At 36.3% G+C, this 26,423-nt stretch overlaps 1 protein-coding gene across 3 annotated transcripts in view; it reads left to right on the forward strand.

The window, feature by feature from the left end:
* The window catches only part of CPNE8 (copine 8), a 258,415-nt gene extending 235,653 nt beyond the window's left edge, over window positions 1-22,762 (forward strand). For all 3 annotated transcript variants that reach the window (XM_016923660.4, XM_001168902.7, XM_016923658.4), the window contains 2 exons: window positions 4,362-4,435; window positions 21,050-22,762. In XM_016923660.4, coding sequence (XP_016779149.1) covers window positions 4,362-4,435; window positions 21,050-21,238 — 263 coding nt within the window. In that variant the 3' untranslated portion in view covers window positions 21,239-22,762. The remainder of the gene's footprint in view (window positions 1-4,361; window positions 4,436-21,049) is intronic.
* Window positions 22,763-26,423: the final 3,661 nt, after the last annotated feature.

The following is a 26,423-nucleotide window of genomic DNA, read 5'->3' on the forward strand; positions in this document are numbered from 1 at the left end:
TGAAATTTAATGAGACTTTATATAATTATGCTAAATTGGCATACTGGGTAGTTTTTCATTCAGGCTCAAGGCTTGTTCAAATGCTCATTAAGAGACAAATGTTTGTGTAACGAGTGATCTGGGTAAATGTTCCTAGTCATCTGATAAATTCCTTTAAGAGAACTTTGTGCTAGACAGCAAGTACACAGCCACATAATATTCACCCGGTTCAGGTGTTTCATATTAACAATGGCAGCTTATTTAGCTTGAGGCTTTGGAAATGAGAATGGTTTTAGAATGTTTGACACAATCTTTGTAAGTTACTGGTTAACTTAAGCACATAGGTGGCTAACTAGATTGTAATTATCACTGGGGTGATTCTTATTTAACCACCAGTCCCTCCTGCATGAGAATAATAAAGAGCTGTCAGTCTCAGGTAAAGCACCACAGGCAAGTTGTATTGCTGACCCTGGAATCCCTAAATTCTAATCTTGGCTGGTCATCCTTTCTAGCATGATAATCTTACAGTTTCAAAAGCAAGTCATTTATCCCTCACTGACACTACTTCTCCTGTTATTTTCTCTATCTCTATTAGCATCTACTTGAGTTGTACTTCGGGCATGAATTTCAGACACCTCTCTGGAGACAGGAAGGCTAAGACATCTTTCCTCTCCATGCTTTACACACTTGATAATCTGCATTAACTAGTGATAGACTGTGATTCACAAACTTCACCAATTGGTAGGCTAAAATAACTCATGCTTTCTTCTTTGGCTACTATTTGCTTTTGCCTTTGAAGGATGTATCTTTCATGGGTATATCTCAGGTCTCTCAGACTCCTATGGAAGTCCACCTTTAGGCATATGACCTCAGAGATGGTAAACCTCAATCAGTTATTTTTCTTTGAGAGCTCCCACACCTGATTCATAAATGCAAAGCCACTGACCCTTCCTGGCATATATTTCTGGTAATACATTTCTATACAGAGCAGCAGGCACAGCCGTTTTGCTACTGCCCTTATCCAATAGCCACAGCTATTTATTTTCTTCGTTTCTTTAGTTCCCAGCAAATTTGTTAGGGTTTTAAGGTATGATAATTCATCATTTCTCTCTGTGAGGTCCTGAACTAACTGGAAAAAAATATATGCAAGAATCATTCTGATCACTCTATCAGCTTCATTACTAGCAATGCAGAATTTGAGAACTTGGGTTAACCTGTGGACAATCACATTCCCATTACTTTTTCCCTCCAAAATTAAATTATCTCATTCTTATCTCCAGGACTTCTCCTTATAGAGGTGGAGTTTTGCCTATTAAGCATGCCACTGGGAGAAATTATACTTATCCTCAGGATAGTGCTGCTCCAAATGAGAGTGATTCAAGCTCAGTTATTTCTCCTAATCTTAGTAATCCTATTCCTCTTTCCATGCAGAAAGGTAAATGAAGATTGTAGATGAAAAGGGAAGTTGCCTTCCCAGAAGTTAGAGTGAAATTTTCCTCTGGAAACATGGGAACAGGGAATTAGGCTCCTGTAACACCTGGTTTCTGTTTTCACCATGATGGAAGTTCTAATGGGATAGAAAAACTTCTGGGCCCAGTACTAGAAAAGTAGATTATTCTGCTAGGCGACAACAGGTGCTTCTCTAAAATATTTTTCCTTTTTTCCTTTCAAAACACATCTCTTCATGGCTTAAAAAAAATTTCTATATTAAACTCATGTTTAATATAGAAAAATCTCTGACTAGTCAAATTGTTGCTCTTCTATCAGAGGAGCCTCTCATGACACTTCCAAATCTACTCTAGAGTAAGTGTATATATCACACATATGAACTGACTGACCTAAATCCAACTGGCAAATTGTATTAGTCTGTTTTCACACTGCTATAAAGAAATGAGACTGGGTAATTTATAAAGGAAAGAGGTCTAATTGACTCACAGTTCCACATGGCTGGGAAGGCCTCAGAAAACTTAGAATCATGGTGGAAGGGGAAACAGTCACATCCTACATGGTGGCAGGAGAGAGAGAGAGAATGTGAGAGGGCAGGAAAGAGGGCCATTTATAAAACCATAAGATCTTGTGAGAATTCACTCACTATCACGAGAACAGCATGGGGGAACCACCCCCATAATCCAGTCACTTCCCTCCCTCTACATGTGGGGATTACAGGTCCCTCCCTCAACACATGGGAATTACAATTTTAGATGAGATTTGGGTGGGGACACAGAGCCAAACCATATCACAGATTTCATCAGCTAACCACATAAAGCCAACATCTACACATTTTTTAACCTGAAAGACATTGTTTGCATGGGCAAGAAATACAATATGTTGCCATCTGTCCTTTGAAGGTACAGGAAATAAGAATAGACTATTAGATTATTTAAATTTAACTCTGTATTTTGATAAGACCATTTTAAAACTATCTACATAAATTTCCCCAGTGACTCTTTTTCAGTACTAAAAAAGAACCTTTATTATAAAGAAAGATTTCTCAAAGCAAGATTTCTTTATACTTAAAAGGCAGCCAAAAAGTCAAATTAAAGCAGCATCTGGCTATCTGCTTTGATTCGAGTTAGACGAAGGGGATAAATAAAAGGGCTTCTAACTTCATTGTGTCTCCCATGGCTAGAAAGAAATGCAGATCTGTCTCATACACCTTTCCAGGAAGAGGTAATGGTGGAAGACTGGGGTTCATAATCTCCACCTGCTTGAGGACCAGATGGTCTGCACACCTGAAGAGTAGACCTGACCCCTCCACCACTTACACACCATCTCTCTTCTTGCTCTCAAAAGCACAGCCTCCACTTCTTGCTGTCTACAGTGTTTTAAACCAGACATGCTGAAAAGTGGGAGATATTTTATAGGACTTCATGCTAATACAGTATTGCCTAAATGACTGTCCTTTTCTTCATTAATTGGAATGAAACACAAAGACCGATGGGGATTGTAGAAGACTGTGGAAAGTGAGACCTAGATTATCATCTAATTCTTGTTTCCCATTTTAGCATGTGTATAGGGTAATTGTTGTAAATTATTAACATATTAGAGAATAATGGAGAAGTGTTCGTGACCACTGAGTGTTACCATTGGTGCATATTTATGTCCCAAAGTAATGTGAAAATTGTAAAAGCAAATTTAGATATAAAAAGTATTATTTACTGAAAGTATTTGAACATAATGAGTTATATTTACATATCCAAGAAGTAAGGGAGATTAAAAAATGTCTTCTGCATTGGGACAATTATCTTATTATTGGTAATATACAGATTTTACATAATTATGATATATATTGTACACCTTGACAAATTATTGAACAGTAGCTCTCTGTTAATTATGTATACTAGCAGCATTTCAGCCCAAGCATTGACTCATGAACATGTGTAGAAAGGTAAAATTGAAAACAATGTTTTCAACCCAAATGCATTATCTAAGCACTGAAGAAAAGAGTAAAGAAGTGAGGATTGTATGCTGACTGAGCAGTATTGGGGCCGGGGAGATGGGTGATGAGGCCAAAATTATAACTGTAAGCGGCTCTTTGGAGTCTGGTGAATGTCATGTGTATACAAAATGAATTATCAGTAATAGAATTATACTTTAAGCACAAATTAGCATTCCTCATGTAATTAATTATTTAGAGAATTCTCACTGAAAACTTAATAAACCCTAGAAAATGTTCTTAATTGCAGCACTGCATTACTGTGTCACCAGCTGTCCCATTATATCCCAGCATTTCCAAATACCAGCTGATCTAGGAAATGTCAAAATTATTTCTTAATCAACAAAAAAATTGTACTTCAGAAAAATCATACTTTATCCAATCAGTATAAGAGCAGAGAAAATGCCTCTGTTTTTAAATCTATTTGTAAAGTAAAAATCAGGCAGTGTGTGTGTATGCATGTGTGTGTGTGTATGTGTATGGCTTTGCCGTAGTTTCAATGAAAATAAAGTTCAACTTGTAATTGAAAATTCTGTGATGATTAAGGCCAAGCTTCTTAAATTAGAAAGAAAAATTAAAATTTGATGGATTAACATCACTTGCTCAATCAGTCATGCAACCATATAACCCGAAGTTTAGAACTGGTAGAATGGAGAGATAGACCCAGAGACAGTTTCACAGAGTCCTCAAAGAGATAGACCCAGAGACTGGCTCTGCTCACCTTTCAAAGAGTCACAAAAGATCTTGGTTCACTTTCTTTGTCTGTAAAATGCACACTTAATCAAGTTTTGTGTGAGAAATGAATGAAGACATGAAGGGATCAACATGCTTTCTGTCTTTTCATAGCACATTTTGCTACTTCATACATCTTGATTTCCTTATTGTCCACATTGTTTTAGTATTTGGCTAAAATGTACTGAATAAGTGATCATATTTTCTCTTAAAGCAATGGTCGAATTGGATGGAGATGATGTAAGAGTCTCCTCTAGAGGAAAATATGCTGAAAGAGACATTGTGCAGGTAAGAAATAAACCTTTTCCTACTTTACTATTGCTAGAAAATATCATTGGGATCTTTAACAAAATTAGAAGCTAGAAATATAACAGACTTTTTAATGATGCTTTTCTATTTGTTAGTCTCAACAAAAACTAAATATATTTTAATTGGGTAGATACTCAGAGTGAATAAATTTAGTAAAAATATACCAAAAACTTTGTATGTATTTTCATGCTTCCCTTATACATTATGGTTAGAAAAAATAGAGAAATAGATCCTAAAATATGTCATATATTAAAAAATTACATCTACATATAGAAAAGGCTAGAATTAAGAAAAATACTTAAGTAAAGTGTATTACTCTGGAAGTGAATATAAACAACCAGTAATTAAATGTAGTTCAAAGTATAATTGAAAGCAAGGTGTTAATTCAACTAAATGGTTGCATAAAATTTCCATATTTTTAGGATGTCAGAAAAAAAGCTGTGAAGTATATCTTTTTGGATAGGAAAAGGAAGAAGGTCTCAGTACCATTTAAGCACATGGTATCAAAATTTTAAGGGAGCAAACAATGAACTTTAATATTATTTCCTAAATAGTAACATATATATTCACCCATAATACAGTCATTAATAGAAAATAATTTGTGATTGTAAGAATTAAAGAAAGAGGAGAGAAACACAAAGGGCGGCTCGACAGTCAACAGGTTTTCAAACCTGGGAGGGACTTTTGACTGAATTAGATCAGAAACTGCACTCTCTTACAGACCAAGAGTTTTTAAGGATTCTGAGTGGGAGAGCTTGTACTGCTTCTGTGTCTCTTTGTTGTGCTTACCTGGGAGGGAGAGTTGTGTGTCTGTTCCCATACATCTTTCTGCAACTGCAGGCATATCCCCCGAGTCTGCTTTTAGCTTCCCTATCTTAGTGCACATGAAGGGAAAGGAATATGCTTACCAAGGCCCACTGTTTTACTGGGCCCCTTGTATAAGGGTAAAGTTTGGCAGTTGCCTAAGAGACTTACCCTCCCACCTCCCTCTGTGCTCAAGCTGTCTTATCTGTGTTTTACTGTCTGCTCTTTGTGGCTGCTTGTAGTTAGAAGAGAAGTAATTTCCTTAAAATACATGAGGCTAGAAAGGGAGCTGGAACTTAAAGTGGCCGTGTTTGCCCAAGATGACTGTGCTCCTGCTCTATCAGGGATCATACAGAATTTGGTTCAAATTCTGACTTTTCCACTATGATAACTTGGATAAGCTTTATAGATTTCAGTGTTTTGGGGGATAAATAGAATTGTGAAGATTAAGTGAGATAATGCATATAAAATATATTCCTGAAATAGAACTCTTAGACAAAAGAACAACAAATAATACTTGAAATAATTTGAGGAAGTAATAATATAATCTGTTAGTATGATAATATAAAGAGTAACACTGATAAAGATCAAAAATAATTATTCTTCATTAGTCAGCAAAATTAAATTTTAAAATAAAAACTTCTGTAAAATAGTTTTTTTAAAAAGATAATTGAATATGATGTAAGCTTTTCAACCTAAAGTACTTGATACAGTAAAAATCACACTCACATAAATGATTAGGTTAACAGCAGCTGGGAAAAAGAACCTGGTGATATGGTCATTTGCTTAAGAAGCTCATTATGCGTGTGTGTGTTATTATTATTATTTTTTTTTTTTGAGGCAGAGTCTCGCTCTGTTGCCCAGGCTGGAGTGCAGTGGTGTGATCTCGGCTCACTGCAAGCTCCATCTCCTGGGTTAACGTCATTCTCCTGCCTCAGCCTCTCGTGTAGCTGGGACTACAGGTGCCTGCCACCATGCCCGGCTAATTTTTTTTTGTATTTTTTTAGTAGAGATGGGGTTTCACTGTGTTAGCCAGAATGGTCTCGATCTCCTGACCTTGTGATCCGCCCGCCTCGGCCTCCCAAAGTGCTGGGATTATAGGCATGAGCCACCGTGCCCGGCCCATTATGTGTTTTTTTCATAATTAGACACATGATTATTCACCTTAACCTCATCAGCATAATTATAGGTCTAAGTAATTACACTTTATTTAAAAGCTCTCTAGAATATTTGTTCAGTTTCCAAAAAATCGAATTACTGCATGGAAGTATGAATTTGAAGTCTTTAGAATGTTATGTTGCTGTTCTAATGCATTTTTACCAAGTTAGCAGAGGCAACCTCATATCTCATAGTTCTATTTAAATGATGCTTAAGAGAAGCTTGGTATTACTTTCTTCATTAGGAAATAGCTAAGATTACTCACATCATTAAGGTTTCCTTTCAGAAGACCAATAGGTTATGTTTGTGACAACATATTTGCATGAATAAAAATTGTCCTTGATCACGAAACTAATCAATCAATAGATATACTACATTGAACAGAATATTGAGATAGGACACCAATGATCTATGAAACTATAATTATTTAGTCACTCTGGTCTTGAACAAGTAAAAAAATTTCTCTATCTTTGTTTCATTATCTGTAGACTCCAAATTCTTTCATCTTTGCCCCTCCCATGATGTTGTGAGTCTCAGAGGAAGTAACAGACATAAAATACTTTGTTACTTACCAATAGCATAGGTATATACTAGTATAATTATATAAGTTTTTGCTTCTTGAAAGTCAGAATCCAACTGGGCACAGTGGCTCACGCCTGTAATCCCAGCACTTTGGGAGGCTGGGGCGGGAGGATCGCCTGAGGTCAAGAGTTCAAGACCCGCCTGGCCAACATAGTGAAACCCCGTCTCTACTAAAAATACAAAAAATTACCTGCGTGTGGTGGCGGGCGCCTGTAATCTCAGCTACTCAGGAGGCGGAGGCAAGAGAATTGCTTGAGCCCAGGAGGTGGAGATTGCGGTGAGCCGAGATCATACCATTGCACTCCAGCCTGGACAACAAGAGCGAAACTCCGTCTCAAAAATGAAAAAAAAAAAAAAGTCAGAATCCTTGAGAGCAGCCTATCACCATAAAGTAACATTGGGACTCCAAAGATTTTGAACACACCTGGGGATACAGGTGAACACTCAAGGGATTCTGCCATGTAAAGTTGAACTGAAGAGTAGTGAGGTCTTAACATTTACTGAAGAAGAAATTAAAATGTCCCTAGGAAATTAGTAGCACCCTGAATGACAGTGGCATCTTGACTTACATTCCTGCATTGAGTTAGAGATTTGATGTACTCATTTCTACTTTCATAGAGAAGTTTCTACATGGTGGTCAGTACTTTACATATCACATTGATCATTTACATTCACATTGTGTAAAAGAATTGGCACCTCCTCTCTCACCTTGAATAAGGCTAAACCTTCTACCATCAGAGTTTTCCAGGTTCTACCAGTCACTAAAAAGTTTTTAAAGCGAATTATTTTAAAGGAGAGAAACACTCTTGAATATTTAGAATAGTGGGGGTGCAAGTGTACATGCAGGATATTTTCAATCTTCCCCTGGTCAGAAAATATTGTAAACCAATTCTCTAAAATATTATCAGATAATAGGGTCTATTTAGGCTGTCTTACCTTTTCTCTGCTTTCCATTTCTCACTGCTTGAAGCGAATCCAGTTTATACACACAACACAATTGAAATTCCAGATTCTCAAGTGGACAAAGAAAGCCCTAAGGTGGCAAATAATAGTATGTAGCTGAGGTTCAGCAGAATATTGGGGGTAGTAGATGGGGTTTTATTAGTATAGTAAATATTAAATACCTTCCTTTTTGTATAATGATATTTAACCCTTTATTAAGTGTTTCATGTGCTAGGCAGGCTAAGAGCTATAGAATTAAATCACTCAGTCCTTAATTAACTTTATGTGACAGGTACTTTGATTATTGCATTTTACAAAAAAGGACATGAAGCTAGCTCAATTCCTCTTGTCCACAGTCACCCAGCTAATGAGAAGTGGACCAGGATTTAATCCTAAAATGTCTGATTCTAAGATTCTTAACATGTATTCTGTATAATTTTGATTCTAACACCTAAACATGGCATTTAAGATTCTCCGTGACCTGACTTCAAGCTCTTCTTTAGCTAAATACACACAGAAACAGACAAACACACTGTACTTTATCTTAATAAACTAACTTCACATCATACATTTCCATGGTTCTTGCTTTTACTTTCACTTGTCATTTTACCTGGAATACTCTTCCTCCTCATCTGTGCTGATCGAAATCCTATACTTTCAAATTTCTCAACGTGTAGCCTGTCACACAGCCCTCTCCAAAGACCTCACTCGCCGCACCTGGATGAATTTTCACTTTGTCCCCATATTACTTTATATCTTCCTAAAAATACTGGTCATTGTTTGTCTCATAGTTATTTACAGATAAGAAAACTGAAGCCAGCCCCAGATCAAAAGTTAAACAACTTTTGGAAAGTTATTTAGGTCATAAGTTGGTAGATCCAGATTTCCAAGAGTGTTCTGGTTCTAAAACCTGTGTTACTCCTATTATAACACACTGTCCTAAAAGACAAAATTATAAAGAAAATTATTAAGATCTATTACCCTTTTTGTATTACTGAAGTGGCTAATCAATTCAAGTCAGATCCATTTGAGTTCAAGTAGTGATTCTGACATACTCAGAGCTGATCCTGGATAAGTTAATTAAACTAAGTTTCAGTTTCCTCTTATGTGCATTAAAAGTATATAAGATATTTTTGAATATTAAATGACATATTGTACTAAATCGCCTAGCAGAAGACCTCCCAACTACCAGTTGCTCAATAAATGCGTTATTATCAGTACAGTACATTGGTGCAGTCCAGTAGGAAGGCATTTTTTTGGTCATTATTTCATAGTAGCTGTGCCCTAACATAAGAAAATAAGTTACTTAAGTTTTAGAATAATAACCATCCTGCTTACTGTTTATACTATAGTGATATGAAATTAAATATTGAGGCAATGAGACTTAATCACAAATAAAGCTTACTACCTTGTCATAAGTCAATATACGTAAAGGCTTTCTATTTGTTTGTTTATGCTGTGGATTGGCCATTGTGTATAAGGCAGTGCCATTCCCCCTGGCTGCATGTAGCTGCTGGCCAGCTTATCATTTCCTGAAAAATTATATTTAAATCATATTTTCCATTAAAAGGAGAATAATAACCTTGAGGGCTTAGACTTGAAAATCACTAATGGAGCTCTGCACAGTAGGAACAATAAAGCAAAACTGAGCAGAGCAGCAACTAAAAGCCCATTTGCCCAAATGAATTCAAACTTATTTTTACGAATAGGCAAAGCAAGCAGCTAGAGCAGTCATGTGGAACATTTTCCCTACACTTGTGGGTGCTGAAAAAAGATGTAGAGTAACAAGTATACCATACTTCCTATAGAATAAAATGCATTTATTGGTATTCTTTACATGAATGTGATAAATTAATGCAAAGTAAAAATTGATTTATTCTTCTAAACTGAATATTATAAGGGTCCAAATTACCATGTGGTCAACATGCATTCACAAATGTGTGGGAATTATTTTGGACAAAAGGTTCTCAGGTACAGGGATCAGAAATGAGAGACTAATAGAGGTAATAAACTGAGTGGCCTAAGAAGTTGAGTGGAAACCTGTAAATATAAAAGGATATGAGCAATCTTCTAAGAAAGAGGGCAATTTTGTCATGAAAATTTTAAGATTTGAAATAAGAGGTAAAGGAAATTTCTGAAGTCACTTGTCTTTTTTCTCATTTATAAAGTAACACCTTGTGACATGACTGAAGAAATAAATGTTCCTTTGGAAAAGGTTTAGTTTATGCTAGTGACTTTTTTTTAATCCTACTCCAAATATTAAGTGTGGGATGAAGGATACTCCTGTTTGATAACAGTGACTTCCTATGACAGTGGTTCTCAACCTGTGGGCAGTGCCCCCTAATGTCCAAATGGAATATCAGACTCTGCTCACCTAACAAACCTAAGCTAAATGTGATGTATACTCCCATCCTAGGTTGAAATTGATGATTTCTTTTTTACCTATTATTTATAAACATGTTTTAAAGAAGAGTAGAACTGTGTGTATTATAAGAACAGTGATGATTATGAGCCTTAGTTTTTATGTTCCACAGTGTCATACAGTTCTTAAAAGTGAAATTCAGTTTACCTCAATTAAAAAACATCCGCGTATCCTGTAGGACTTGCTGAAAAGGTGAAACAACAGTGTTTTAAAATTTGAAAAGTCCAGGAATTACTGTATAACTGATACTGTACTCAAATTTGAAAGAGATAAAATTAATAATAATCTTCCTTATATTTAATGTTTGATATGAATATAAATTGAAAACTATTAACAAATTGCTTTATATTGACTATATAAATGTGTAAGTTAATGAATAGAAATAGTAATTATGATAATGATGGCTTTCATATATAATACATATTACAAATTGAACTGTTACTGTTTAAGCACTTTAAGTTTTAACTTATTTAATACAAAACAATGAAATAGGTATTCTGTAATTATCCTTTTTATTTTATTATTGACATTATACATATTTATAGGGTACAGTGTGATATTTCATTACATGTATGCAATGGATAATTATTCTATCAGGGATAGCATACCCATATCTCAGACATTTATTTTTTTGTGTTGGGGACATTCAAAATTCTGTCTTCTAGCTATTCAAAAATATTCAATAAATAATCATTAACTACGGTAACCCTACAGTGCTAGAGAACAACAGAATTTATTCCTCCTATCTAGCCGTAATTTTGTATCCATTAACCACAGTCTCCTTACCCCTCTTTCCCCACCTATCCTTCCCAGCCTATAGTAACCACTATTCTACTCTCTATTTCTATGAGATCAACTTTTTTAGCTTACACATATGAGGGAGAACATGTGGTATTTATTTTTCTGTGCCTGGCTTATTTCAGTTAACATAGTGTCCTCCGGGCTCATCCATGCTGCCACAAGTGACAGAATTTCATTTTTTATGGCAAAATAGTATTTCATTGTGTACATATGCTACACTTTCCTTATCCATTCCTCTGTTAATGAATGGACTTAGGTCAATGTCATATCCTGGCTATTGTGAATAATGCTGCAATAAACATGGCAATGCAGCTATTTATTTGACATACTGATTTCCTTTCATTTGGATAAATACCCAGTAGTGGGATTGCTGAAGCATATGGTAGTTCTCTTTTCCATAATGGTTGTAATAACTTACATTCCCACCAACAATGTATGAGTTCCCTTTTCTCTGCATCCTTATCAATATTTGACTTTTTGGTAATAGCCATTCTAACTGGGATGAGATGATATCTCATTGTGGTTTTGATTTGCATTTCCCTGATAAATAGTGATTTTTCAGCATTTTCTCATTTATTTTTGGCCATTTGTGTGCCTTCTTTTGAGAAATATCTATTTAGGTCACTTGTCCATTTTAAAATCAGATTCTTTTTGGGGTGTTTTTGGTTTGTTTTTGTTTTTTGTTTTTTGTTTTTGTTTTTTGTTTTGCTATTGTTTGAATTCATTGTATATTCTGGATATTAATCCCTTATTAGATGAATAAAAGCTTGTCTCTTCACTCTCTTGATTACTTCCTTTGCTGTTGAGAAGATTTTAGCTTAATATAATAGCATTTGTCTAGTTTTACTTTTGTTGCCTAAGTTTGGAGGCCTTATTCATACAATTTTTGCCTACTCATGTCCTGATGCATTTCCCCTGTGGTTTCTTTCTAGTAGTTTCATAGTTTAGGGTCTTACATTTAAGTCTTTAACCCATCTTGAGTTGATTTTTTTTATGGTGATAGATAAGGGTGTAGTTTCATTCTTCTGCATATGGATATCCAGTTATCCCAGCACCATTTAATGAAAAGGGTGTTCTTTCCCCAGTGTATGTTCTTGATGCATTTGTCAAAAATCAGTTGGCTGTAAATATGTGAATTTATTTCTGGGTTCTCTATTCTGTTCCATTGGTCTATGTGTCTGTTTTTATGCCAGTGCCTTCCTGTTTTGGTTTCTATGGCTATGTAATATATTTTGAAGTCAGGTAATGTGATACCTTCAGCTTTCTTCTTGTGGCTCAGAATTGCTTTGGCTATTTGGAGTCTTATGTGGCTCCAAACAAATTTTAGGATTGTGTTTTTCTATTTCTGTAAAGAATGTCTTGGTATTTTGACAAGTATTACTTTAAATCTGTAGATTGCTTTGGGTAGTATGGTCATTTTAACAATATTAATTATTCCAATCCATGAACATGAGGTTTTTATTTTTGTGTCTTCTTAAATTTCTTTAATCAGTGGTTTATAGTTTTTATTGTAGAGCTCTTTCACCTCTTTGATTAAACTTATTTCTAGTTTTTTTAGCTATTATAAATGAGATTGCTTTCTTGATTTCTTTTTCAGCTAGTTTGCCATTGGTATAAAGAAATGCCACTGATTGTTGTATGTTGATTTTGTATCTTATGACTTTTCTGAATTCACTTATTAGCTCCGACAGTTGTATTGTGGTATTCTCAGGGTTTTCCATATATAAGATCATGTCAGCTGCAAACAGGAATAACTTAATCTCTTGCTTTCCAATTTGGATGCTGTTCATTTCTTTCTGTTGCCTAATTTCTCTGGCTAGGACTTCCAGTGCCATGTTGAATAAGGGTGGTGAAAATGGGCATCTTTCTCTTGTTCGAGTTCTTTGAGGAAAATTTTTCAACATTTTCCATTCACTATGATATTAGCTGTGGGTTTGTCATATTGGCCTTTATTGTGTTGAGGTATGTTCCTTCTATACCTAATTTACAGACAGTTTTTATCCTGCAGGGATGTTGTATTTTATCAAATGCTTTTTCTGCATCTATCGAGATCATGTGTTTTTTTTTTTGCTTGCATTCTGTTCATATGATGTATCACATTTATTGATTTGCACACATTGAACCATCCTTGCATTCCTGAGATAAATCCTACTTGATCATGGTGTATAATCTTTTTGATGTGCTGTTGTATTTGGTTTGCTAGTATTTCATTGAAGATGTTTGCATCTATGTTCATCAGGAATATTAACCTGTAGATTTTTGTTGTTGTTGTGTCCTTGTCTGGTTTTGGTATCAGGGTAGTTCTGGCCTTGTGGAATATATTTGGAAGAATTCATTCCCCTTCAATTTTATTTATTTACTTATTTTTATTATACTTCAAGTTCTAGGGTACAACATGCAGGTTTGTTACATAGGTATATATGTGCCATGTTGGTTTGCTGCACCCATCAACTCATCATTTACATTAGGTATTTCTCCTAATGCTCTCTCTCCCCAAGTCCCCCACCCCCAACAGGTGCCAGTGTGTGATGTTCCCCACCCTGTGTCCAAGTGTTCTCATTGTTCAGTTCCCACCTATGAGTGAGAATATGCAGTGTTTGGTTTTCTGTCCTTGTGATAGTTTGCTCAGAATGATGGTTTCCAGCTTCATCTATGTCCCTGCAAAGGACATGAACTCATCCTTTTTTATGGTTGCATAGTATTCCATGGTATATGTGTGCCACTTTTTTTTAATCCATTCTATCATTGATGGACATTTGGGTTGGTTCCAAGTCTTTGCTATTGTGAATAGTGCCACAATAAACATACATGTGCATGTGTCTTTATAGTAGCATGATTTATAATCCTTTGGGTATATACCCAGTAATGGGATGGCTGGGTCAAATGGTATTTCTAGTTCTAGGTCCTTGAGGAATCGCCACACTGTCTTCCACAATAGTTGAACTAATTTACACTCCCACCAACAGTGTAAAAACATTCTTATTTCTCTACATCCTCTCCAGCATCTGTTGTTTCCTGACTTTTTAATGATTGCCATTCTAACTGGTGTGAGATGGTATTTCATTGTGGTTTTGATTTGCATTTCTCTGATGACCAGTGATGATTAGCATTTTTTCATGTGTCTGTTGGCTGCATAAATGTCTTTTGAGAAGTATCTGTTCATATCCTTTGCCCACTTTTAGATGGGGTTGTTTATTTCTTATAAATTTGTTTAAGTGCTTTGTAGATTCTGGATATTAGCCCTTTGTCAGATGGGTAGATTGCAAAAATTTTCTCCCATTCTGTAGGCTGCCTGTTCACTCTGATGGTAGTCTTTTGCTGTGCAGAAGCTCTTTAGTTTAATTAGATCCCATTTGTCAATTTTGGCTTGTGTTGCCATTGCTTTTGGTGTTTTAGTCATGAAGTCTTTATTCTATGCCTATGTCCTGAATGGTATTGCCTAGGTTTTCTTCTAGGGATTTTATGGTTTTAAGTCTAAGATTTAAGTCTTTAATCCATCTTGAATTAATTTTTGTATAAGGTGTAAGAAAAGGATCCTGTTTCAGCTTTCTACATATGGCTAGCCAGTTTTCCCAGCACCATTTATTAAATAGGGAATCCTTTCCCCATTGCTTGTTTTTGTCAGGTTTGTCAAAGATCAGATGGTTGTAGATGTATGGTGTTATTTCTGAGGCCTCTGTTCTGTTCCATTGGTCCATATCTGTGTTTTGGTACCAGTACCATGCTGTTTTGGTTACTGTAGCCTTGTAGTAGAGTTTGAAGTCAGGTACCGGGATGCCTCCAGTTTTGTTCTTTTTGCTTAGGATTGTCTTGGCAATGTGGGCTCTTTTTTGGTTCCATAGGAACTTTAAAGTAGTTTTTTCCATTTCTGTGAAGAAAGTCATCGGTAGCTTGATGGGGATGGCATTGAATCTATAAATTGCCTTGGGCAGTATGGCCATTTTCATGATATTGATCTTCCTAACCATGAGCATGGAATGTTCTTCCATTTATTTGTGTCCTCTTTTATTTCATTGAGCAGTGGTTTGTAGTTCTCCTTGAAGAGGTCCTTCACATCCCTTGTAAGTTGGATTCCTAAGTATTTTATTCTCTTTGTAGCAGTTGTGAATGGGAGTTCACTCATGATTTGGCTCTCTGTCTGTTATTGGTGTATAAGAATGCTTGTGATTTTTGCACATTGAGCAGGTTGTTCAGTTTCCATATAGTTGTGCGGTTTTGAGTGAGTTTCTTAATCCTGAGTTCTAATCTGATTGCACTGTGGTCTGAGAGAGAGTTTGTTGTGATTTTTGTTCTTTTACATTTGCTGAGGAGCGCTTTACTTCCAACTCTGTGGTCAATTTTGGAATACGTGCAATGTGGTGCTGAGAAGAATGTGTATTCTGTTGATTTAGAGTAGAGAGTTCTGTAGATGTCTATTAGTTCTGCTTGGTGCAGAGCTGAGTTCAATTCCTGTATATCCTTGTTAACCTGTCTTGTCGATCTGTCTAATATTGACAGTGGGGTGTTAAAGTCTCCCATTATTATTGTGTGGGAGTCTAAGTCTCTTCATAGGTCTCTAAGGACTTGCTTTATGAATCTGGGTGCTCTTGTATTGGGTGCGTATATATTTAGGATAGTTAGCTCTTCTTGTTGAATTGATCCCTTTACCATTATGTAATGGCCTTCTTTGTCTTTTTTGATCTTTGTTGGTTTAAAGTCTGTTTTATCAGAGACTAGCATTGCAATCCCCGCTTTTTTTTTTTTTTTCTTTCCATTTGCTTGGTAGATCTTCCTCCATCCCTTCATTTTGAGCCTATGTGTGTCTCTGCATGTGAGATTGGTCTCCTGAGTACAGGACACTGATGGGTCTTGACTATCCAGTTTGCCAGTCTGTGTCTTTTAATTGGGGCATTTAGCCCATTTACATTTAAGGTTAATATTGTTATGTGTGAATTTGATCCTGTCATTATGATGTTAGCTGGTTATTTTGCCCATTAATTGATGCAGTTTCTTCATAGCATTGATGGTCTTTACACTTTGGCATGTTTTTGCAGTGGCTGGTACAAGTTATTCCTTTCCATATTTAGTGTTTCCTTCAGGAGCTCTTGTAAGGCAGGCCTGGTGGTGACAAAATCTCTCAGCATGTGCTTGCCTGTAAAGGTTTTTATTTCTCCTTCACTTATGAAGCTTAGTTTGGCTGGATATGAAATTCTGGATTGAAAATTCTTTTCTTTAAGAATGTTGAATATTGGCCCCCACTCTCTTCTGGCTTGTAGGGTTTCTGCTGAGAGATCCACTGTTACTCTGATGGGTTTCCCTTTGTGGGTAACCCGACCTTTCTCTCTGGCTGCCCTTAACATTTTTTCCTTCATTTCAACCTAGGTGAATCTGACAATTATATGTCTTGGGGTTGCTCTTCTTGAGGAGTACCTTTTGGTGTTCTCTGTATTTCCTGAATTTGAATGTTGGCTTGCCTTGCTAGGTTGGGGAAGTTCTCCTGGATAATATCCTGCAGAGTGTTTTCCAACTTGGTTCCATTTTTCCCGTCACTTTCAGGTACACCAATCAAATGTAGATTTGGTCTTTTCACATAGTTTCATATTTCTTGGAGGCTTTGCTCGTTTCTTTTTACTCTTTTTTTTCTAATCTTGTCTTCTTGCTTTATTTCATTAATTTGATCTTCAATCACTGACATCCTTTCTTCTACTTGATTGAATCAGCTATTGAAGGTTGTGCATGCATCACGTAGTTCTCGTGCCAGGGTTTTCAGCTCCATCAGGTCATTTAAGGTCTTCTCTATGCTGTTTATTCTAGTTAGTCATTCGTCTAACCTTTTTTCAAGGTTTTTAGTTTCCTTGTGATGGGTTAGAACATGCTTCTTTAACTCGGAGAAGTTTGTTATTACCGACCTTCTGAAGCCTACTTCTGTCAACTCGTGAAACTCATTCTCCATCCATCTTTGTTCCATTACTGGCAAGGAGCTGTAATCTTTTGGTGGAGAAGTGGCACTCTGGTTTTTAGAATTTTCAGCTTTTCTGCTTTGGTTTCTCCCCATCTTTGTGGTTTTATCTACCTTTGGTCTTTGATGTTGGTGACCTACAGATGTGGTTTGGTGTGGATATCCTTTTTATCGATGTTGATGCTACTGCTTTCTGTTTGTTAGTTCTCCTTCTAACAGGTCCCTCAGCTGCAGGTCTTTTAGAGTTTGCTGGGGGTCCACTCCAGACCCTGTTTTCCTGGGTATCACCAGTGGAGGCTGCAGAACAGCAAATATTGCAGAACTGAAAATATTGCTGTCTGATCCTTCCTCTGGAAGCTTCGTCCCAGAGGGGCACCCGGCTGTATGAGGTGTCTATCGGCCCCTACTGGGAGGTGTCTCCCAGTTACGCTATACGGGGGTCAGGGACCCACTTGAGGAGGCAGTCTTTTCGTTCTCAGAGCTCAAACGCCGTGCTGGGAGAACCACTGCTCTCTCCAGAGCTGTCAGACAGGGATGTTTAAGTCTGCAGAAGTTTCTGCTGCCTTTTTTCAGCTGTGCCCTACCCGCAGAGGTGGCGTTTATACAGGCAGTAGGCCTTGTTGAGCTGCAGTGGGCTCCACCCAGTTCGAGCTTCCTTGCCGCTTTGTTTACCTACTCAAGCCTCAGCAATGGTGGACACCCCTCCCCCCACCAGGCTGCAGCCTCGCAGGTCGATCTCAGACTGCTGCACTGGCTGTGAGCAAGGCTCCGTGGGAATGGGACCCACCAAACCAGGCACAGGAGAGAATCTCCTTGTCTGCCAGTTGCTAAGACCATGGGAAAAGCACAATATTTGGGCAGGAGTGTCCCCTTTTTCCAGGTACAGTCTGTCATGGCTTCCCTTGGCTAGGAAAGGGAAATCCCCCGACCCCTTGCACTTCCCAGGTGAAGTGACACCCCGCACTGCTTCAGCTCACCCTCTGTGGGCTGCACCCACTGTCCAACCAGTCCCAGTGAGATGATCCAGGTACCTCAGTTGAAAATGCAGAAATCACCCATCTTCTGCGTCTGTCACGCTGGGAGCTGCAGACCAGAGCTGTTCCTATTTGGCCATCTTGGAACGGACCTGAAAGGCTTGGTCCCAACCACCAAGGAAATACTTTACGGCTCCCACAGTGTCTATTCTTTGGTCTGTGCACAGACTTGTGTGGCTCTTATGGAGGATCCTTTAAGCTAGGTTGCTGGCCAGTTCCTTTCCACGTTGCTGAGAGCTCCCCGCTTCAATTTTAAAAAACAGTTTGAGAAGAATTTTTGTTAGTTCTTTAAAAGTTTGGTGGAATTTGCCGTGAAGCCATCTGGTTTTTATTTTATAGAAGAAGAAACTGAGGCAAAGAGTAGAAAATAACCTGCTCAAGATCATGCAGGCAACAGGCAGCAGAACCAGGCTTTGAAACTGGGAAGTCTAATTCCAAAATTTCTGAGAATAGGGAGGTAAAAACTTAAATGAGTTTAATGTCCATAATGTAGGAGCAAGGTAAAGAATATAAGACCAAAGTTGAGGTAAAGGTAAGATAAAAGAAGCAGGGGAGATCTCCCCTTTCCATAGAGAAGCATCAACTGTTTGCCAACATTTCCATGAAATGTGTGTATTAGCTACATACATTTTCAAAAACAAACAAACAAAAACTCTTCAAAAAAAAAAAAGTCTAAAGACCACTGCATGTATACTGACCATACCAACATTACTAAATGTTAACATTTAAAGCATTATACCTTCTAGAATAAGAATTAAGTAAATTATAGTTACAATTAGATATATTTTCTCATTATTCCCTGTGTTGATTCCTATTTTCTCTTTTCTAATTATAGTTTCAGAGAGAAAATTAACCTCAATTTGTTTTTTTTGTTTTTTTTTTTTTACCTCTTTGATTTTTTTCTGTTAAAAATGTCAAGTCTTGTCCATAGCTAGGGAATGAACACTTCGCAAAAGTTCTAATTCTCATTCTCTTCTGAAGGAAGATCGCATTTATTGTTAGTTTTTTTTTTTTCACACCCTTAGCAAGCTGCCTTTCTTGCCCTTAGTAGGAGAAAGATATGTCACCTTTTAAATACCTATTTCTAAAAACTGCTCTGAGTTTCCCTCCTGGAAATAGGGTGTAAAGACAAATAAGGTAAAATTTTAGTCATATACATGTGCTTCCTTGTAATGTCTTATTTTAAAAAGAAAGGAATAGTTTTCTTCTCTTCTTTTAAAAGAGACTACCTTCATTGCATAAAAGGCATTATACCTAATCTTTGATTTCGTAAAATTTTTCTTGGTTTACCTGTAGCAACCTGATCATTTTAAATGCTTCCTTCCAATAATGATTGTTTTCCAGAGGCACATATTGAATAACTTTAAATAAAAAACAAACTTATTTTATTTTTCAAAATAAATGTAAAATGGTATTTTACAGCATGAGACAGGATTGTTCTTTGTCTTCATCCAGGAGAAAAATGATTTAATTCAAATTTTTATATATTGTACTCAAATTGTTCAACATATTAAAATGTCTTCACTTTGCCTTTTCTCTGAAGACCTAAAATTACTGTGCTCTTAAATTATCACAACATTCACAGTTCCAATCACTTCAAAGTTGCATCAAGCATCATTATGCCCCTAAGGGAAAATTGAACTGATGCCCTCAAACAGCACAGTGTTTATTAACTTAAGTAACCATTATAAATGAGAATGGAATCAGGCAATCTATTACAGGAGCATTTGGTATTGAGCCGATAAGGGCTCTCACATAATTACATATATAAAGATATAGTAATCATTTTTATTAAGGGTGGTGCAAAAGTAATTGCAGTTTTTGCCATTGAAAAACCACAAATTACTGCAAAAACTGCAATTACTTTTTGCTCCAACCTAATATATGTTGTTAGAATGATGATAGTTCCATAAGAAATATACCCAAATCTTATGCCAAGATCTTTTTTCCTGTCTTCCCAAATAGTAGATTCTCAAAAATCAACATCTGATGCAAAACTCAATGTACTGAATATTTCAGCTTCCTATTAATATGAGCTGTGTGAATTCTATATTCATAGTCCATGCGATTTTGTCTTAGAAATAATTAAAATACTTTAATGTGTTTAGGACTTTTTAACAATGTACACTATTATATTTTACCCTGAATTGGGTAATACTCATTTCTTATCCAGAATTGGGTAGTATTTTTATATCAGAAGCTGAATTAGGCATGTATTAACTCCATTTGACAGGAAACCAAGTCCCAAAGAGGTTAAATGCTCCATCCTGTTGGGATTCAGGCTGGGTATAGAACCCAAAACTGCAGAAGACATTTGGCAACATAATAAGCATATTAGGATTAAGTGACATGAGTTATTGGAGGAAAAACATAGAAAATGATTGCATTCCTTTTGAGATAAAGCATATATTACGTAAGTTTAGTCACTTATAGCTATTTCTAGTGTATTGAATTTCTTTTTTTATTTTTTGAGACAGTCTCGTTCTGTCGGCCAGACTGGAGTGCAGTGGCATGATCTCGGCTCACTGCAAACTCTGCCTCCTGGGCTCAAGCAATTCTCCTGCCTCAGCCTCCCGAGTAGCTGGGATTACAAGGGTGTGCCACCGCACCCAGCTAATTTTGTATTTTTAGTAGAGACAGGGTTTCACCATGTTGGTCAGGCTGGTCTTGAACTCCTGACCTCAGGTAATCCACCCACCTCAGCCTCCCAAAGTGCTGGGATTACAGGCATGAGCCACCATGCCCGGCCTATTGAATATTTTTTAAAATGTGTAATAATTGTTATCCATCTCTCCATTACTCTCAGATTCCCTGATTTTCCTATGACATGTGTTGTACATGTGTTGATTTTTTGTGTTTATTACATAGCCTGCTAAAGTCTGTGAAATAACTTTCTTTCGTCTCTGTTTTAGTTTGTGCCATTCAGGGATTATATTGACAGAAGTGGAAACCACATACTGAGCATGGCTAGATTGGCTAAAGATGTCCTAGCTGAGATCCCTGAGCAGTTTCTCTCCTATATGAGAGCCCGTGGAATCAAGCCATTGCCTGCGCCTCCCCCATACACCCCACCTACACATGTGTTACAGACTCAAATATGACTGTGCTCTGAAATGCTAATGTCAACTACAAATCAGAACTGCTGAGTTAATGCTTTGTGCCTGGTGCTCTGTAATGAACCAGGCAATGAGATACTTTTCTCAGTTTGGTTTCAGCAGTTAATGTGCTTTCTTGGATCCAAAATTAAATATCTTCCTAAACCAAAACTGTAAATATGGTTGTTGCATGAGCAACAGAAAAAATTGTTTAAATGCTTGAAGCAAAGTACGGATGTCTTCTCTAAATCTTTCTTTTTTTTTTTTTAACAGAAACAGCTAATTTCCAATGTATTGTTGGGAAAAAGCACAAACTATGTTTTTAACTCAAATATTGTCTTCGACTGCTATGTGTATAGGAAAGCAGTCTCTGTATCAATGTTTACATGTTACTACTTTTTAAATTTCAATACTTTTATAACTGTTCTTAAAAATAAGAGTTTTAAATACTGAATCCTTTGTCTTCTAAATTGCAATAGCTATAATCACAAGAGCAATATCTCTTTGAATGACTGTCTGGACAAACACAATTGCAAATAAGGGAAGGGAAAAATGCTTTTCTATTTTTCAGTAACTGGATTGTCTTAAGAAACTACATCTGCTTAATAATCAATTTCTCAGCAATGTTTGCTGGGTATGGGAGTTTAAGCCTGGCAGATGTGTCTCCTGGTTGAACATTCATTTTTCATGGAGTTTGGGTTCTAAATTTAGACTGCAGTTGGTTTGTATTTTGTAACACTAAGTAGAAATTATAAAAAGTCAAACATTGTGATCTATAAATGCACAGAAAATACTTTGTAAAAAGTAGCATCCTTATATAATAATGCTATTTAGAAAGACTGAAACCAAGACTATTTAACTGTGAACTATGTAGCAGATGTTTTAAACTTTTTATTCCATTATATCTTGTCTAGATATTTTAATTCAAAGGGATACTGGCTCTCTTGATCGGAATTTCTTGTTATCACCATTCCACGTTGCCACACAAGGTGCACAGGCTGGAAGTCTTTTGTGAAATTCCCAGTTAAATATATACAACTATGTGACTTAGTGCACAACACATTTGTGAAATAACCTACTCCTATATACTGACCTGCCTGTCCACGAATAATTGTAAAGAGTTTTTGCATGTACAGTTTTTACAAGAATTACAGTTTTGTGAAGTTGTGTCTAAATTAAAGCATTTCTTTAGAACAAATGGCCTTAAATTCTCACGGAATTCCTGGAAATGATTGTGAATTGCCTTCAAATAATAGAAAAGTGTATTTATTTGTGTGTGTGTGTGTCAAAAATGTAACTGCTTTATAATATTTTTTCCTTACCTATATATTCTATTTAATACTTGGTTTATTTCTACTGTACATTGTTTTCTTTGTCCCAAGTTGACCTAGGGTGACTTTTATAAGCATGAAACTATTTTACCGGAAAGAAAAATATATACATCCACATATCTAACAGTATCAATGTTACATAACTATGTAATACTCAATTGTCGATTTTTAATTATGTATTAAAATCTTTAAATCATAACTATTTGCTTTGTATGTTTCATGTATGAATGACAATAGTTTGATGATTTCCTTTACGGATCTTAAATATTCATGCCAGTACAGTGTATAACCTACAGATTTTAAAATTTACGTTTATTTATCAACCCAAAAAACAAATAAATAAGATCAATATTCTTTCCTTCTTGTCAAACATCAGTTATTTTTTTGAACTGTCCAGAGAAAACAAAAGTTATACAATTCCTTATATAAATAATAGATTGCTCAAACCTAGTGGGAGTAAATGGCCAGGAATGAAGCAATTTCTCTTCACAAATGTTATCATTTATATGGCTGAGAATGATAATCAGAAACTTATGTGAAGTTAATGCTACATGTAAGATTAGAAAATACGTAAATCTTGTGTATTCATTGCAAAAATGTAGTAAACCAAGATTGGAGGGATTAAGTGATGTATCCAAGACTATACAACTAGAGAAGAGCTCATTACCATCTTGGAAATATTTGTTATAACTTACATTTTGTTAGTTGCTATTAGGTGCTATGCAATAGGAAATCCCAGAGACATGCTTCATAAAGGAAAACACATAGTAATAGTTGTACATACAAACTGGTTATCAGGGATATTTACACTTATGGTAATGAGCAACAAGAAAGGTATATATTGAGAAGGGGTGATAGATTCAAGTCATTAAACCTGCTGCAGAAGTCAGTCTTCAAGTGGTGCCCTCAAGAACCCCAGAGACTTTGGGCACTGTCCTATCTTTCTAATCTCATTTCCTTCCTCCCCAATGAAAGCCTCTAATTGTCATTTGAACTCCAGGATGAACTCTTGGTGTTATTTTCAAGTATCTCCATCATCTGAATTTGCCCAGTTATGTAATACCAATTCATATTGCTTCTCAAATTAATATTAAAACTAACCAGGCCTGCCTCATTCCTTTTCCACAATCACTCCGAGTTTACCTGGAGTCTGTCTATAGTGTTAATATTCTGTTCTCTCATCAGGCCCTCTTCTCTGGTCTTTACCTGAGGATATCCTTTGCACTTTCCAACTCAAGCCCCAGCTCCTCGGAACCTTGTTCTTTAAAACTTCAATGCTAACAAAAATCAGTACTTTCTATGAGCTCATCTTTGTATTGCATTTCAGCATATTAATTGCCTCAGATTATTTCTAAACTATTTTATTTTATCTGGGGCATCTTGTCTCTCCATCCTTATGGAATAGTATTTAATGGCACCTGGTAAATTTTTAAAGCTTCCCAGTTTATTGTAATGTGTAGCTAGAGTGTGAAATTGCTGCAACTAAAGACTATTGGATGACTCAATTACTACTTTTTAAATTTTCTCTTCCAACATGCAATATCGAGAGAAAAGAAGAGGTGGATATGACTCTGGTGGTGGTGAATGTGGGAAGAGAGTGGATTTGGGATTAGGGTTGGAGCATAGGTTATTTTGTTTTTCAGGCTCAGGGAAGATAATAGATGGACTCATGCACTTTTTTTTTTTTATTACTGTGTCATCATCAGCTTAGGAAATAAAGACCTCTCACAAAGATGAGGTGGATGTGGTTATTTCTTAGAAGACCTGAAATGCCAAAGATTTTACTGAAGAGCATGCCTTTTTCTTTCAGCTTGCGTGAATTTTAGTTATTTAATGACTTTGTGTTACATATAGCTGTAATTGAGACAAAGTGGCCAGATTCTTCATAAAAACTCAGAGTAAAGAATAATTTTTGTGATTAGCACAAATCAGATACATTTACTAATAAGCTGCTGGGTTGAGGATCAAATAGATTGAGTGCATGTGGAGTGTTACCTATAAAGATGGAAAAGATGGAAATCTACTTGCAAAAAGTCACACTTGTGCAGAGCTTTCTCATCAGTGTGTTACAGATGATTTACAGATTTATGCCTTGCAGATGAGCTACAGGTGTGCACCTTGGGGTGGTGTATAGTGCCTGGGGTAATTGGAGCTCCCAGCCTCCATCATGTTCATTGGCTAACCTCAGGATATTTTAACAAACATTCCCATTTTTAATGTGTGTCTTGAAATGTAGGGAAGCACTGCATTACAGAGATTATTTCCTAAATAACCTCTGCTTACAACCAGTTCCACCTTCATTTTTTCTACTTATATGCCCTTCCATATTTATACTGAAATTAAATTGAAAGAGTATTCACATACAATTCCATGGCAAATGTATTGTAGCAAATAAACTTCAGAGGAATAAGACATGAATGTCCTTGCATTTTTCACCACCTTCTTCATAAACATCCTACCACTCACGAAAATAGGTGTATCATCAGATGACCGAGAGGACATCAAAGTGTAGAGTCAAAGGGATTCAACCTTGTTATTTCCTTAGAATAAACACTGTTCTAGAAGACATCCTCTTCTCCCAACCATGACTGTTCCCCTCACCCCACTTTCCTACCAAGTATCACTGTATTTGCTCTGTTGATACCTGAGCGTCATTTAACAATAGGCAGTCCTTCATTTTACAAACTATTGGGATGTGCTGAGATCAGATACACGGATCTTAAGAATAAGCACATTTTAAAAACATATTGACATAATTCTTTGCACCAAAATTTTTTCTAAAAAACCTTTCTTCATCATATCTTAGTTACTTAGGTATGACTTTGATAAGGGAAGACTTGGTATATCATGAACATGCACATGTTTTAAACGGCTTCCTTAGGAAATGTGAAAGGGGAAATAGAGAAGCAACAAACAACTATTTTCTCACGAGTTATTGCCTAAGCTATGTTTATAACTCTTAAGAGATGATTATCCTAAGCAATGCTCACCTCCTAGATTTCAGGTTTTTAACCTGGAATGAGGAGATACCAAGTAGAAGTACTTTCCCAACACAGAGTAGCCCATAACAAAATTATTTTTCTTTAAATTGATATGACCCCCACCCCCAGCTACCATTTTACTGTATAGAATCTTACTTCTTTGTCTCTAAGCAAAATATGCTAACATAATACACAGAAGTCTCCAAATATAATGTCTATACTAAGATTATCTCAAAGACATAATAGTTCTAATTCATATCACAAACTTTTGAGCAGTATTTGAGGCAATATATTCACACCTCATCAGTCAGGGTTATTGCTTACCTCATACTTCATCAGCGCACCCCCAACCCCAACAGCTAACCTTGCTCTTATTTTCTGGCTTTAGAGATGCTCTGAATGTCAAACTCTGAGAGGAAAATGACCACTGAACTCTGACTATGGAAAGAGCAAAAGCAAACTGATCGAAAGATTTGCTCATTTAGTTTTAAAGCAATAGCGGCCATGACCTCATGATTTTCTTACCACAAAGTTATTCACCAATTTAGTTTCCATGAAACAGTCCTGCTGGGCATTCCTAATATATTTAGATACGCTGATTTCATACAGATGGGATTTGCTATCAGTCAAATGGGTGGATGTCATTGACCTCACAAATTAGGGGGAAGGATAAAGGAAGGAATATGCTTAGGGTTGGCTTAAAAATAGCTACTCTTTCAAAGATCTTTCTCTCCTTATGAAATAAATGAATTAAAAGAAGTTATAAGACTGGTTCAGTAATTTTGACAGAGAACAACCAGTTTGTTAACCCTTACAATTTCTACAAGATAATGCTGACAAGAAACAATAAATAATGCACCTTTCAAATCTTTAAAACAA

The sequence above is a fragment of the Pan troglodytes genome, chromosome 10, assembly GCF_028858775.2.
Source record: "Pan troglodytes isolate AG18354 chromosome 10, NHGRI_mPanTro3-v2.0_pri, whole genome shotgun sequence".
NCBI lineage: Eukaryota > Metazoa > Chordata > Mammalia > Primates > Hominidae > Pan > Pan troglodytes.